This window comes from Epinephelus lanceolatus, chromosome 7 (assembly GCF_041903045.1).
Source record: "Epinephelus lanceolatus isolate andai-2023 chromosome 7, ASM4190304v1, whole genome shotgun sequence".
Lineage (NCBI taxonomy): Eukaryota > Metazoa > Chordata > Actinopteri > Perciformes > Serranidae > Epinephelus > Epinephelus lanceolatus.
This window is the reverse complement of record NC_135740.1, coordinates 30,782,645-30,798,845: the sequence shown is the minus strand read 5'-3', so window position 1 is coordinate 30,798,845 and position 16,201 is coordinate 30,782,645. Positions and strand designations below refer to the sequence as shown.

Below are 16,201 nucleotides of genomic sequence, written 5' to 3'. Positions count from 1 at the left end.
TCATTTTGCCACTTATTAGCAACCACCTTTTCTAAGACATATAGAAGTTTCAGAGTTCAGGAGTGGGGTATTTACTGATGTATTTTATGTTGTAGGACAAAACGTGGAAGTCTTTTAAGCTTGTGTTAATCACAGACCTTATCTCAGGCATCTAACCAAAAACCCATTGACTTTGAAACGAGGGAACTGTGATTGATAAAATGACATTCCTTAATGGACTTAATGGTAGTTCCTGTGTAACATTAGTGCTAATTAGCACTTACTTTAGCTTGCTGGGGGTTCCTCAGAGTTACTGCAGGGGACCCATAAAGTTATTGTTTGTTAATTTAAGTCTTACTTCTTTTTTTTTTCAAAAGTGAAATGAATCAAATATATTAGCAAAGATAAATCGGCCTGTTCACTGAAAAAAAAAAATACAGCACACACAGCATTAATGACTAACTGCTACCCATGAATCCTTGTGCCATCAAGTTAGCTGCTAAATCACTGTGGGTCAGCCTTCCATAACAGCAAGGTGAACTATTAAGCTAACAGTCATGTATTATTAATATATTTTGGCCAGTTAGTAGTATTATTCCAAATGTACAAATATTCTTGTGAGCCACTATGGATTGTTTTATAGCTTTATGAACAAGAGACTCTGACATACGGTCCACCTCAGAAACTACAAGCGAAACTACAGGAGAGGGTGAGGCTACCACACCTAGCCATGCTACAATTGCTGCTGTATTAGCAGCTACAGGTAAGCACAAGCAAGAGAAGACCCCAAGAAATTATTCAAAGAATTATTTCAAGTGCTACTTTTAAACAGTATATAAAGTAGGGGGTCTCTGCTCCATCTCTGTTTTAGCCAAGGGGTCTTTGGTCTGGAAAACTTTGAAGACCCCTGTGCTAAATTAAAATGAGTTAGCATTTAGCTCAAAGCAACTCAGCCTCTTAAAGTGACACTCCTAATTTTCAAACTGTTCTTTCAGATTTTTTTTTTTTTTTTTTTTAATTTAAGACAAATGCAAAATGGAGTATGTGTACAGGAGCAATGTAATTTTCACATTTTAACATTTTTTTCCATTTATCCCTTTACCCATCCCTCCAACATCTTCCCCCTAACCCATACATACCAGGTTTGGCTTTTTAATCCATACTATACAGTAAGCATAGGCAACCTGCAGTTCCACAACCACATGTCTCTTTAGTCCCTCTCCAGTGGCTCCCTAGTGGCCTTGACAGAAAATTGTATGGAAATGAATAACCGTTATGTTTTTGTCAACATTTTAATTTTCATTTATTGTTGTAGGCCTAAAGTGATTCTTACATTCTTCAACTGTAAAAATGTGTAGCCTATATGCCGATTTGTGTGCGTTATTCGTCTGTGGCCTGGCGCCTTTTTCTCTTAAAACACCACTGGTGTTGGCTACAGTAGTCTTGAGTCTCCCTAGCTGGGCTAACTATGTATTCCAAATCCAAAAAGGGAAAAGTATCAGCGGAAAATAGAGAATATAATAGTGCGTGAAAACATTTTTTTTCTTTCATTGGCAACACTGCAAAGTAAAAGTACCAAATAATTTAAAAATATCCCACTGCAGAATGGCCACCTTGTGCTAAAACATATTGATGAATGCTCGTATAGATCTATTAGTAATGTTGATTGGCTGAATTCAATTTAAAAGGCTGTGTTACCTTATAATGAGGCCTACATATGTTTTTCGGCTCCAGGCAGATTCTTTTTTTTTTTTTTTTTTTTGCCAAAATGGCTCTTTTGATAGTAAAGGTTGCCAACCCCTGTATTAGGAGGAAGATGACAACACAAAACACAAAACGTAAAAGCGTTTAATAATATACAATATTCAGAGTATTAAGGAAGTACAGACATATCCAATATCAGAGACAAATCAAGCAGAAAAGGTAGGAGAGCACTCAAGAGTAGTTGACAAATGAACTTCTGAATCTTTGTTTTCACTTGAATTTTGCTTTATGTGAGAATTGTGGATTTATTTTGGCTTATGTGTAAAATGTAACTTATATATGAGAGAGTGGCAGTGTAAAATAAATAAAATACAAATCAGCATCTGTGCTATGATCAACATGTTGAAAACAAAATTGTGCAAAAATTGTTTAGAGAAGGTTCATTGTCCATTCTGGATTATTATGCACAAGAACAAAGCATTCAACTATTTGTTTAAACCGCTGACCTGTTTGTATCATCAGACAGTCATGATTAAACGCTTCAGAAATGTTAGTCATTCAACACAAAATGACGTAGAAACCTGTGGTGACATAGCTCCACCAGCTGTGTACCTGAGACATGAGCAATGATACGTTTGAACAGGCCATCACACAGAAATGGTGTCAGACATAAACCATCACCGCTCTGCTGGACAGACACTGATTACTACCACAGAGTAAACATTTGTTAGGCCTCTCTGTACAAGCACAGATAGGCTCCAGCTCAATTGACAGAGTCCCCTAAATTGTGTCTATGACGCCTGATCCATCGTGTCAAAACCATTAAGGAGGAGACTGGGTGTGATGATAATGTATTGATCAGGTTGTGATGGATGGCCATGGAGGATATATAAGTGAAGTTCTTTGCTGGGCAGAGTTATAGTCCAGATCTGTCCATCTAAAGATAGAGGCACCATGCTGTCTGTAGCTCTGTTTTACCTCGTAGCTGTGATTTGTTCTGCAAGACGGACACATGCTCTACCTCTGTACTCTGACACCAACCTGGAGCCACAGGCAGGTAAGACTCTGTTCATGTTGACTTCTTTAATTTTACTGGAAAAGGTGAGTTTGGCGTTTTAAATTTGACCTTTTGACTTGATCAACACAATTTACTCCACCCATCTGTTTTACTGCATTTGTGTGAGACATGAGCTCAGTTGTTAGTGCTCACACCTCAATGATGACTCAACCAAACTCTGTTCATATTATTCATTAATGTCCTTAAGTAAGTTAAGTTCTATCTTAACTTTGATAAAATATTTATCCTTTTCTAGGTTTTGTTTTTCAAGATATAGTTAAAATAAGTTATTCTGCGTACACTGCAGGGTTCTTCACAATGAGAGGTTGATGATGAGAGGATGATGATTGTTTTATCTCAACAGATTTCATTCAAAAATTAGTGTCAGAGGTAGAGGATGGACCCAACGCTGCTGAAGGGGAGCAGAGAGAGGTGAATGATCTGTATCCTCTACTGATGCAGCACAATGGAGGGAGAGAGTCCTGGAGTAGAGGTAAAAATAATACAAATATCATGCAGATTAATCAATCACAAATGGTCAATATATTGATTTTTCTCCGTCTGTGTTTTTTAAGGCGCTAAAGATTCAGCACAACAAGATAAGTTAGCAAACACGGTAAGTAGAACCGCAGCCACTAATTGATTTATCAAGTACTTGTCAACTATGAAATGAATCATCAATTAATTTGAAAATCAGTTCATCAGTTTGAATAATTTAGAAAAAGACAAAATTCTCTGATTCCAGCTTTTTAAAGGTGAATATTTTCTGGTTTCTATACTCCTCACTGACAGTTAACTTAATATTTTTGAGGTGGGGGGGTTACATAGTTTTATTGCAGGATCTGAGATTGAGATCAGGTACATTCAGGCACAGAGGCTCACAAATGAATGCAGGAATCAGACCACAGAGGGCTTTAAACAGGGGTGTAGATTTTGTTTCTGCATTGAGGGAGGTACATATGAAATAGAGGAGGTTAGTAGGCCTCCCCTAGGAAAATTTAAGGATTTAATTTCCTGCATTGCCAGAAGCAGTTCCTCGAATGACTCCAAAAGTGAGGCGGTCCCCATAGACCTCCATGTTAAAATGCCAGACTTTACAGCGGAAATAAACATGTTTACAGCCTGGTACAAAAAGCGGTTTCCTTTTGTATAGCTAATTTTCCTGTTCGTGACAATTGTATGGTGGGAGAATTTTTATACAAGTCATCTGTTAAAATTTTATTAAGGTGTAAAGCTACGCGTTATTAGGGGCGTGCCTGCTTTTAGAGACAGGCTGCCTGCCAATAGTGTCCTCAGTCTCAGTCAGAAACACCCCTCGCTCCTCAACAGCTCCATCCTCTTGTCCAAATATAGTAACTCATGGCTCCAAAAAGCCAAGATGGTGACAGCGAAAATACCAAACTCAAGGCTCCAAAAGATCAATGGATGACAGCATGTTGGCTACATTTGATTATACAGTCTATGAATTTTATGCACCAATTTGTGCCTTTCCTGCATCAGTCAAAGGTGGACATGTCTTTAATGTCATCAAATAAAGGTCAGTTTTTATTGTGTGGGACAAATGCACATGATCTATTTATTGAGGGGAATGTGTCCCCTGCCTCCCCCTGAAATCTACGCCTGTGGATTTGAAAGTAATGCCCTAAAATCCACTAGAAACCAATGATCCATTTAGAGATGTGGCTGTAGTGTACCATAGATGAGTGTGTAGCTACAACACACCATCTTTATCGTGTTTCCTTCTTGTTTTTAGGTTGAGGACCTTAGAGAAGCTGTCTTGAAGCTGGCAGCGGCTGACAAGCTTCGCTCTCAGGGTTTTCTCAGATCAGAGCAGAACTTGCCAAAAACAAACAAAAGAGGTGAGTCTATCAGGGACACGCCACACCTGCTCTTTATACACGGTCTGTGACGACAGCTCCGAGCGTTTAATCCTGAGCTGACATCATATAAAAAACCTGACACGGTCTTTGAGCTGACGTTATTTAATGCGTTGATCTCATCAGAAGAATGTTTAACTAAGGCTTGTGCTAATGCAGCACCAGCGTATCAACTAAAGTAGAAGTACACTGAAACCATTATATTGTACTAAAGTAGATATAGAAGCACTGTTACTAGCCTCACTGATGTGAATGTAAACAGCACCTTATTTTAAAGGCTCAGAAAAGTCTGCATTTGTTTTCCTTAATCGCATCACAGATGTAATAAATGTGATATCAAATGTAGTAAAGTTTATTTAGTGGAAAAAATACTGAATTAAAAAATATGACAACATGTTGTCTGGTGAAATTTATTTTATTTATAAAGCCCAAAAATCAACATTTTTTAAAAGGACTTTACAACCTGCCCAGTTAGTGATGACGTCAGAAAGATGTTGGACCCTTAAGCGGGATTTTTTACTTCTGCGTCGAATCAGTGCTGTACCTACGGCATAGAGTCTGCATCGACATAGAGCCTACGCCGTAGCCTGACATGTACATCCCCAGAAATGTAACTACACGTTGTGGTGACGCAGACCTCCTGTCTGTTATTATATTCTATTATTATATTGTATACATCAGACACACGTTAAATTTTGGTTGAATGACAATTGAATTGTCGATATTTTAAATGTCTAACAACGATAGAACTTCATGTTGTGTGGACGTTAACATGATAATGTCTAGCAGACGTTGGGTTTTGTTCTCCATACGTCACATTATTCTAGGTCATGATGACATTCTCATTAAACATTTGGAAGTTGTTGGTTATTTAACGACACAACTTAGAACCAACAGAATAGTAACATCATCTGTTGCCAGTATTCTACGAAAAATTGATGTTGACATTAGATGATGTCCTTACGTTGAATTTTGGTCACCTGATGTCACAACTTAAATTTAACCAAATACTAACGTGTAACAACGTTGGTGGCCAGCTGGATGTACTACATATAACACTCTTTCCTTTGATCCTCGATCCGGATTAGACAAGACTTTACAAGAAGAACCCTTTAATATTAGAATATATGTAATATACAAAAGCACCAGTAGTAAAATTGTTATATGGAGAAACATTTTGACAATACATGGTATTTGGTTAGAATAAATATTAAGTGTTATAACTGTAAGAATTTCAGGTAGCGTGTCAAATGTCTTAAAGTGTTTTAATATCTGCTCTCTGATACCCTGTCAGCATGTTTCTGGAAATACTGTGTCACCAACTAGAGCCCAGCAGCTGCAGGACGTCTGGTGTGATTTGGCCTGGTTGGAAACGTCTCCACTCTCCATCGTCATTTTTGTTTCCCATCAAACAGAATATTCATGGTCTTTACTGGATTGACAGAAGATATATTTTTGAAGCTGTAAAACTGTCTTTTTTTGTGGCTGAAAATAAACTTGACTATCAGAAATGCCTTTTATGTGACCTGGTCTTGGTTGTGATACTTGTGATACTGATAGATGTTTATAATATTTACAGTTTGAGACCTAAATAAAGGAGCAGTAGTAGTCAACACACACACACACACACACACACACACACACACCACACAAGAATCAGGATTATGACAAATTAACTTGATATGTTTTATTATTAGTGTGACAGTGAGTCAATAACATGAACTGTTTGTGAAGGTTTCTGCAGCTGCTGCTCACACTTACACAATCATATGTTTATTAATGAGGGTGTTTTGATCGTAAAAAGCATGGAAAAATATTTATTTACACTATAAACAAAAACATCTACAGTCAATTGCACATTTGGCCTTTTCATCGTGGCATAAATATACCATCAGTCTGAGTGAGTATGGAACTATAAACAGTCAATACAAACAACCAATAAAACATTTGCTTCAGTGTGTCCTACTATCTCACAGCTACAACAGGTGAAGGTTTTTTAAGGTGAATAGTGTCTGATTCATCGCCTTGGTTTATTCTTGTAGGTTGTAGCACCCTCTACAGATCACCAGCTCCACATGCATGATGAGTGAAAACAGGACATTCGTTACAGAGGATCAGAGGTTTTATTTCCTCTGGTTGGCCACGGTGAAGTAAGCCTTCTCGATTTCAATGTCGGCCGGACACGTCTGTTTGAACTCTTCTCTCTCGTAGGCGTTTTGAAGGTATCGCCACACGCCTGTGAACTCAGCAGGGATGTCAAAGTCACAGTACTTTTTGGCAGCAACCTGAAATAAATGGAAAGGAAGATCAAAATTAGCACATCAGGTACATGAAAATCAGAGATGGAAGAAGTATTCAGATCATTTACTGAAGTAAATATGATGTAGAAATACTCTGTGTTATACTGTTTTATGTACTTTACCAGAATGCATTACTTTTAATGGTCATTATAGGTTTTTAAAATCCTAAACTGTTAAGTAACTATGACTGTCAGACAAATGTAGTGGATTCAAACAAATACAAGATTTCTCTCAAACATAGTTGAGTAAACATATGAAGTAGTTCGGCACTGAAATACTCAAGTAAACTGTAAAAATACCCCTGGAAGTAAACGTATGCAAGTATCATCAGCAAAATGTGCTTTAAGTATTAAATATAAAATAATTAACTATGCAGAAAACTGGGCCCCATGACTGATAAATTACTATAAATTACATTGGTACATTGTTAATGGTGATGCATCAGTGTGTAAGCAGCATTTTACTGTTGTAGCTGGTCGAGGTCAGGCTACTTTTAACTACTTTATAATATCTAAAGTTTGTTAGTTTAGTGTAGTGGTTTCCAACCAAGAGACGGTCCCCTCCACAGAGTCACAAGATAAACCTGAGTGGTCATGAGAGGATGAATGGGAGAGGGAAGACAAAACAAAGGTCTGATACAAACATTTATTTTTATCTTTTGAACTTTTTGTGAAATATTGCAGAATTTTTGTCTCTTTGGGCCTTAAACTGTTATTTAAATGAAACCATTTGAGAAGCTCAGAGGGGAAATCTCTCTGTGGTGGAGCTATTAACAACTCATAGACATCTGCAATGTAACAGGGGGACCCAAACCAAGGAGTCACGAGCCAAAAAGGTTGGTTAGTCTTTAATGATGCATTGTATTTATGAGCTCATTAATAATGAATTGTATATTCTATGGTGTAAACTTTTAAAATGTATACATGCATGATATTGCTGCGAACTAATTTATTATGTACTCTGCACAACTCAGCACTAACCTGTTTTTTTAATTAATTAATTAATTTATTTATTTATTTTTGTTCTTATTAGTTGTAGTACATTTTTGTTATCTGCTCTTTTTTTCCCGCCCGTGTTTTGTCATTTTTTTTTATTTATTTTTTTTTAATTTCTCGGTTTTCATAATATTATTTCAATGGGTAGCAACATAACTGAAATCTATGCATTGCTGCATTAAATGTAAAATGTATATCCTATAAAAAGAAAACACAATAAAAATTTAAATCACAAAAAAATGATGCATTGTATTTTATAAGCTTATCATGTTTTTTAATGTAAAATCTAAAGATCTAAATATGAAAAACAGCATGTAACTATAGCAGCTAAATAACTAGTAGTAAAAAGTACAATTCCCTCTGCAATGCAGTGAAACACGAGTATTATGTAGAATAACATGGAAATACTCAATTATGTCAAATGTCGAGTACCTCAGAGCACCTCTGTCTCCAGACACTAAACATCCAAGCAAAAAACAAAAACACTCGACACTATACCAAAGATTACCCCAGAATAAAACCACAGCTGAAGTCTCACCCTGATAACGTGCAGTTTGGGAAGCAGGTTGCAGTCAGCTAAGGTGAGGCGGTCTCCGTCCAGGTACTTCCTCTTGGAGACGGTGATGGTTTCTCTGGAGTTGTGGTCGACCTCCTCGGGGAGGGGCGAGATCAGGTAGTTGTCCAGACGCTTGAACTCCCGCAGCAGGTTTTTCTGGTGAACTGGAGGGGTCAGAAACACAGCTATGAGAGATGTGTCGTGCTTTTGTCCTGAACTGTGTGTAGTGTAATGCAACTACATGCAGGTAAAATATACGTTTACGTAAGTATTGTATTCAAGTACAGTTCGAAGGTACTTGTACTTTATGTGAGTGCTTCAATTTTATGCAACTTTATACATCTACTCAGTAACATTTAAGAAGGAAATATTGTAAACATTAATCTGTATAAGTATAAATTAGCTTCACTTCAACAGAATTGACACAGATAATAAAATATGGTGCCATTTTTTCTGGATAATAAGTACTTTAACTTTTTATCAGTGGTGCAATAAGTGTTCAGATTTTTTTACTTAAGTAAAAGTATCAAAAACTCCACTCTGTATATTAACTCTGTTACAAGTAAAATTATTGGATTGAAATGTTTTTTTTAAGTAAAAGTACAGCAGTATTATCAGGAAAATATAAGTACTTATTGTGCAGAATAGCCCCAATTATAGGGTTTCTATTATAATGAGTGGCTGATGTGCAATAATGTTATGTGTAGTATGTATTTTTATGTTTCTTTTTAATGGTGTATGCTTTTTATTTCATCTGGACTATTATTGTAAGGCAGCAAAACTTGTGCAGCTCCTGAGACCAAGACAAATTTCCCTTGGGGGACAAAAAAGTATATGGCATCATTTCGTATCGTATTGCATCGCATCGTATCGCATCGTATCGTATCGTAATATCACATTATTTGATTATTATAGCTGATGTATTAACATGTAAGTATTGAAATGTTAGTTGGATGAGGTTGAGCTCATTTTTAATATACTGTTGGGGAGTTTAGACTGAAAGAAAATAATCACATTTTAGAGGCTGGTCATGTATTTTGTGAATAAAATCTCTAATTTTATTGGGAACCAGTAACTGTGGCTGTCAAATAAATGTAATAGAGTAAAAGTACAATATTTCCCTGAAATGTAGTGAAGTAAAAGTATTAAGTAGTCTTAAATTGAAATACTCAAGTATGTCAAGTATCAAGTACCTCAAAATTCTACTTAACTAGAGTACTTGAATAACCTCTATGTACTTAGAAGTAGAAAGTGGAATGGAAATGCTGAGGTAAAGCCCCTAGTAGCATTTTATCTCACATCCATAAATAAGAATAACTGAGAACATTATGTGCTGTTGTGTGTTTAATGAATCACAGCTTACAGGCGTTATTCGGGCTGTTCTTGATGAAAGCAGAGAACTTTGCAAAAATGTCAGCGCCCACATCAAAGGACTCTTTGTTCAGCGGGCTGAGATGAGGATACCTGGAGGGGAGAGGAGCAAGGAGCAGCCAGGGAGTAAACTTGTTTGATTAGAGTAAGCCACCACTGAAATCACACTTGATTAATATTTGTGTAAAGACTAAGCGTGACAGTACCTGGGCGGGGCCAGTGTTTGCTCAAGAAACTCCTCGATTTTGATGAAGTCTGTTTTGAGGGTGCCGTTATAGAGGAGGAAAGGAGGGTTGGTTCCGGGGGCCAGGTCTTTGAGCTCAGCTGGCTTCCTGTAGAGAAAGATGAAGATGAAGGAGGATGGTGAGGGGGGAGACATCTGACTTATAGATGTATTCACTCAGTTCATTCAATCAGGCTGTTATCAAACACGTCAAAAGTGAGAGCGCGGTGGTTATCGAGGCTGTCAGAACCAAATGTGGCTCTGTGGATTAATGATTTCAACATTGGCTGTTGGTTTAGTTACAAAAACACACAGCGCTGGGAGTGGCTGTAAGAGGCCCGCTGCGTGTTTGTGTGTTCGTGAATCATTCAATTATCAGCATCCTTTCAAAGTTTCCTGATCTTATTTGCTCACCGGTAATGACCCTGAGAAATTCGCACAATAAAGCCACAATTAAAGAAGGTGTTTGTTTGACAGTGACACAGAGCTCTTTGTATACTTTGGCTTTAACGGGCTCCTCCTTCTAACCTCCGTCAGCCCGAGTGAGCAACACACCTATTGATAAGTGAGAAATGGTTTTGAGTTACTCTCAATTTCTCCCTCTTTAGCTTCTTAATAGACCTCTGTGTGAAAGTCCCCATGACCAGATGCTCAGGAAGTGTTTTCACCAGAGCAGGGTGGGGGTGGGGGAGGGGGTGGTGCTTACTTCCTCATATCAACAGTGGTCACTGTAAACTTGACTCCTTTCAGCCACAAAACCATGAAGAGCCTCTGACAGAACGGACAGTTCCCCACGTTCTCTCCGTCATGTCCAGCCTGAAAAACACAGAAAGGAAACTTTATTTTATGACCACATGAGCCACCAATGTCCTCTTTCAGCACAATGAAGCAATCACAACTTCTCTTCTCTTGATTTTGGAAGTGACAGGCGTGTCTGGGCAGTTTCCTCCACGGAGGGAAAAGCAGGCATTGTGTTGCAGCAGAAAACAACAGATGCTAAAATTTGCTTTCCTCCTTCTTGATGTCAAAGGAATAGTTTGACATTTTGGGAAACTATTTACGTGCTTGGGAGGAGATAGATGAGAAGATTGATATCGTTCTCACTTACAATGGGAAACATGAGCAGAACCAGCAGCCAGTTAGCTTAGCTTAGCATAAAGACTCTGGCTTTGCTGGATCCATCCAAAGTACAGCTCAATACATAACACATGACATATTGTCTGTTTAATCCAAAAACAGAAGAGTAAAATTGAAGATTTACTGTCTTATGAGGGTTTACTAGCAGGATTGTTTCTTGGCTGGAAGCGGTGACCTCTTGGTGTTTTGTCTCTGCCTTACTGAGCAATAACCCAGCACATAACACTGCTTCCTAACATACAGGGAGGGACCACGAAAAAGTGTCCAGATATAGTATGAGCGCAACATTCACGGAGCCATTGGAGGACTAAATAGGCTGAAGGTGTGCAAAGCTTCGCCAAAGCAATGTTTCAAACCAGCAACATGTCACTTAGCCTGTTCTCTGTATGCACTGAGCACCTTAGGACATCTTCATTGGGGAAACACTGAAACAATCTGCCTGCTCGCTTGTTCACATTGCATCCAGAGGAGGTGTAACCCCCCTGTAAAACCACAACTTCTCATTTTCAAACCTTGTTTTTTTTGTGCAGATTACACAAATGAATCACGGTGTGACTTTGGACAGAGGCAGGTTAGCTGTTTCCCCTTGTTGCCAGTCATTATGCTAAGCTAAGCTAACGTCTCCTGGGCGTAGCTTTGAATTTAACATACAGACATGAGTGTGGCAAGAGAGCAAATATATTTCCCAAAATGTTGCACTATTCCTTTAAGGGACTGAATTTTGAATGTTTTATCTACACATTGACATGTCTATCACATATTGTGCTGTCTTGAATTGTTTGTGAACTTCACTTGACCTTGTTTCATACAACAGAAGACACAGTGTCTCTGCATGGATGCCTTTAACAAAAACACATCTGTGTAAAGGTAGCACCATGAGAATGAAGAGAACGCTTGAATATTAAAAAACAATCTGAGGTGAGAAAAGCGAAAAACTACTATCTATTTGTATGATTTCTCGATATAGAGGATCTAAATGTGCAAGAGGTCATAATGCAGCACAGCAATTGAACCAACTGCCTGAGGGTGTCAGGAAAAATGCCACAACAATTGGACTTTATCCTATTTGAAAACCTTATTGTTCACAAGCGCTTTCAACTAAATGTTTTTAAAACTCATAGCAATATTATCACTGTATTAGTATTACAATTTCAAATTATATTATTCATTTATTATTTTATCTTTTCTTATTTTGCTTTTTTTTTTTAAAAAAAATCATAGTTTTAACTTCTAACTGCGTAGTTTTAACTTTGAATTGTTCTTCAAACTTAATTTAAAGCACCTCTGAGTATGTAATGTGCTTCATAAATACATCTGCCCTGCCCAAGTAAAGTGGGTGTGCCTGGATCAGGCTTGGGGCCAGTCATCCTGCATGTTCTCAACTCTGTCTGGGTGTGTGATGATAAGGCGGACTGTCTGTCTGTGGCCAGAGTTCACTGATAAAGAAACAGTGCTGAGACCCTCAGCAGGATTACAAACACTTCAATTTCAATTCAATTCAATTTTATTTATAAAGCAGAATATCACAAATCACAATTTGCCTCACAGGGCTTTACAGCATACGACATCCCTCTGTCCTTATCAGACGGTATCTATAGATGGCATCCATCAAGATGAGAGTTGACCTCTGATTGATCACATATCAACATACTGCAGATGTCTGCCCTTTAATTTAATAAGTGAACCATTGTTTGCCTGTTTCTTTCCCTCTTAAATAGAAAATATAAGACAGGTAAATGAGGAGAAATTTCATTACACACTCTGAGGTATATTTGTCTTTCCCTGACATGTTGCACTCCACTTCTTCTTAGTGAAACTGAAAATAAATGACTGACCTTGATGAACAGCTCGATGCTTGGCTCCTTGTCAGAGTTCTGCCTCAGTGCCATGTCGTCCCAAAAAAGTTTAATTCACTTTTTCTTTTTCCTTTGTAAAGTCCAGTCAAAGCTTCTCCTCAATAAATCCTCAGAGCTGTAGAAAAGAGAAGGCTGACAACAGTTCCCTTGTACAAATGCTGCTGTGGTTTTAAATGTCTGTGCAGTTGTGGATGTCAGGAGAAAGTGTGACACCTCCCAGCTGGTTGTGTTTTGTCTGAGGGCTCCTTGGAGGCTATCGCCCTGAACATACTTCACACAAGTCAGAGGAGAGGGAGGATCCAGAGAAATGGGCGGGGGTAGCCACTCTTATATACTCAAAGCCAAAATCTACGAGCTTAAAATAGGTTCCTCTGTATATTGCGATACACAGGAACTGATAACGGTGCATGACTCAAAACACACAAATTCAGACAATTAATATGGGGCACTCACATTCCAACACTGTGAGATATGAAAGGAATAATAGTTAAAAGCACTTCTCACTGAAAGGCTAAAGCACTCACTCTGGAGAGAGGGAAACAGAGGACACACCTAATTTCATTTTAAGGCAGAAAGTCTCACATCTGGTTAACTGAATAATGTATATGTTTGTTTTGGCTACAGAAATAAAGGTGTGTGTCTACAATGTTAATAATATTTAATGGGTTTATTGTTGGTGCTATGACAAAGTAAAATGTCTACATAATTTCTTTGCTTCAGTGCCTTTTGACATAAAAAAAATATCCACATAATGTTTTCTTAAATTGTTATCGAAAGCTGAATAAAGGAGTAGAAAGCAGAACAAAGTCAGTGATAGAAAGTAAAATTCTGTAAGTGCTTTACTTGGTGTAGATGCTATACTTTGAATTCACTACACATTAGAAGGAAATATTGTACTTTTTATTAAATAAAATTTATTTAAGAACTATATTTGGCACTATCTTTAAGTGCATTTTAGATAACTGGTCATTTTTATTTAATTTGTACATACAAATTATGTCTTTTATTTAATAACACAATATGAATCATACCATTAGTTTTTTTGTTTTTGTATGCTTCATTATACTACTGTATTCACTGTCCTCTCTGCCATTCACTTTGTTTTTTATACTTAATGTGTACACCATCAAAACAGAGAACAGTGTGATTTATACTGATTTGATCATGTCAAATATATTCTTTTTTTCTTTTTTGGTAATATCTAAGGTGAAAGCTCCCCATGTTCAACTGTAAATCATTAAGCTAACATTAAAAAAGAAAACCTCTGAAGGAGTCAGACATACGCACATTTTTTTGTTATTAGTGTGCATGATGCTATTTGAATCTCCTTTCTTTCTTTCTTTCTTTCTTTCTTTCTTACTTTATTTATTTACTTTATTAATCCCTGAGGGGAAATTCAATGTTTTCACTCTAGCTTGTCAATTACACACAGGTCTGAAAGACACACACACGCACAAACAGGACCTATCCATGCACAAAGTGGAGAGATCTCAGAGTGAGGGGGCTGCCCTTTGGTCAGGCGCCCTGAGCGGTTGGGGGGTTCGGTGCCTTGCTCAAGGGCACCTCAGCAGTGCCCAGGAGGTGAACTAGCACCTCTCCAGCCACCAGTCCACGCTCCATATTTTGGTCCGGACGGGGACTCAAACACGCGACCCTCCGGTTCCCAACCCAAGTCCCTATTGACTAAGCTACTGCTTGCAGTAATACTCATACCAAGAATATACTGTATCAGTATTACTGCAAGGTGATTCAAATAGCATCATGCACACTCGCCACTCTAAATAGAAATTGTGCTAAACACTACCCTAAAGTGGTTCTTTGGCTTGTTGTCATAGGAGAACCTGTTTTTGTGGTGTATGGTACTCATCTTTAAAAGGTGCAACACAGCACCTTTGTCGAACAGTGCTAGATACAGTCATTAGAGACCATATAGCACTGTATTGCTCTCATAATTTTGAGCCTGTTAGCCCTTGAATGATACCAGATAATATCACAGACAAGTAAATATACCTCTAAATGACACTTTTACTCAATATATATTGATCATTTCTTGCTAAAAATGGCTGAAAAGATTCAGAATCATGGACTAAATAATTACTTAGAAGCACAATATGTGCAATGCATGTGTGGGCAAAAAGGCTGAAAGCCACTGCTTTTAATGTGTTATCCTCTGGAAATACACAGTTTGTAGGATATTGTAATATAGTGTTTTTATTCTTCCCCCAGTAAACTAAACTGAGCTGAAGAACCAGAAGAGAACCTCTAAAGAATTATGCAGGGGGTTTAAAGAGTTCTCTGCTGGTTCTACAGCTATAGTTTACTTTACTTTACTTTACTGGGAAAATAACCAGTTGAGAACCTCTAGAGAACCATACAGGGGGCTTGAAATGTTCTCTACTGGTTCTTCAGCTTAGTCTAGTCTACTTAACTGGGGACAGAACCAGTACAGAACCTTTAACGAACCACACAGGGGGCTGAAAAAGTTCTGAACTGGTTCCTCAGCCTAGTTTACTTTACTTTACAATGGGAAGCACCAATAGAGAACCTCTAAAGAACCATGCAGGGGGCTAAGAGTTCTCTACTGGTTCTTCAGCTATAGTTTACTTTACTTTACTGGTGAAAGAGCCGGTAAAGAACCTCTACAGAACAATACAAGGGCTTAAGGGTTCTCTACTGGTTTACAGCTTAGTTTACTTTACTGGGAAAGAACCAATAGAGGACCTCTCAAGAACCATACAGGGGACTGAAAAAAGTTCTTTGTGTGGCAGTGGTGATATATATCATCTCAACCCATGCCAAAGAACTGGTAAGGAACCAACATTTTTCTTTGTAAAATGATGAATGTGAAAGTGCTTAAAAGGGAAATGGTTAAAATTAGTTTCACCTTGACCAGCTTCAAAATTTAACATAAAAAATGCAGCTTAAAAGTGAATTCATTCATTCATTCAGAAATAATAATAATAATAATAAACAGGTTAAATAACAATATAACACTGAGTTGACTAATTCTGTGTTATATTTTTACCTCCTTTAGCTACATTTTACTGATAATACATAGTTGTATACAGTAGTATTGCTATTGTCACATATGTAAAAATATTGAATATTCCTGCATATAGTGTATATTCTACTGATTGTATAGAGTC

General features: G+C 37.6%; 2 protein-coding genes across 2 annotated transcripts; one reads left to right on the top strand and one right to left on the bottom strand.

The window, feature by feature from the left end:
- Window positions 1-2,578: 2,578 nt before the first annotated feature.
- On the top strand, window positions 2,579-6,132 carry urp1 (urotensin-related peptide 1). The gene is made up of 5 exons (XM_033633765.2): window positions 2,579-2,740; window positions 3,105-3,233; window positions 3,316-3,356; window positions 4,494-4,599; window positions 5,912-6,132. Exons 1-5 carry the CDS (start codon window positions 2,638-2,640, stop codon window positions 5,941-5,943), a joined length of 411 nt encoding a protein of 136 aa, XP_033489656.1. The 5' UTR covers window positions 2,579-2,637; the 3' UTR covers window positions 5,944-6,132.
- A 150-nt stretch (window positions 6,133-6,282) lies between these two features.
- On the bottom strand, window positions 6,283-13,308 carry clic2 (chloride intracellular channel 2). The gene is made up of 6 exons (XM_033632540.2): window positions 13,035-13,308; window positions 10,769-10,878; window positions 10,046-10,171; window positions 9,832-9,932; window positions 8,451-8,632; window positions 6,283-6,902 (listed from the first exon to the last, which is right to left on the bottom strand). The coding sequence occupies exons 1-6, from the start codon at window positions 13,086-13,088 to the stop codon at window positions 6,741-6,743; spliced, it is 735 nt and encodes a 244-aa protein (XP_033488431.1). The 5' UTR covers window positions 13,089-13,308; the 3' UTR covers window positions 6,283-6,740.
- Between the last annotated feature and the right edge of the window lie 2,893 nt (window positions 13,309-16,201).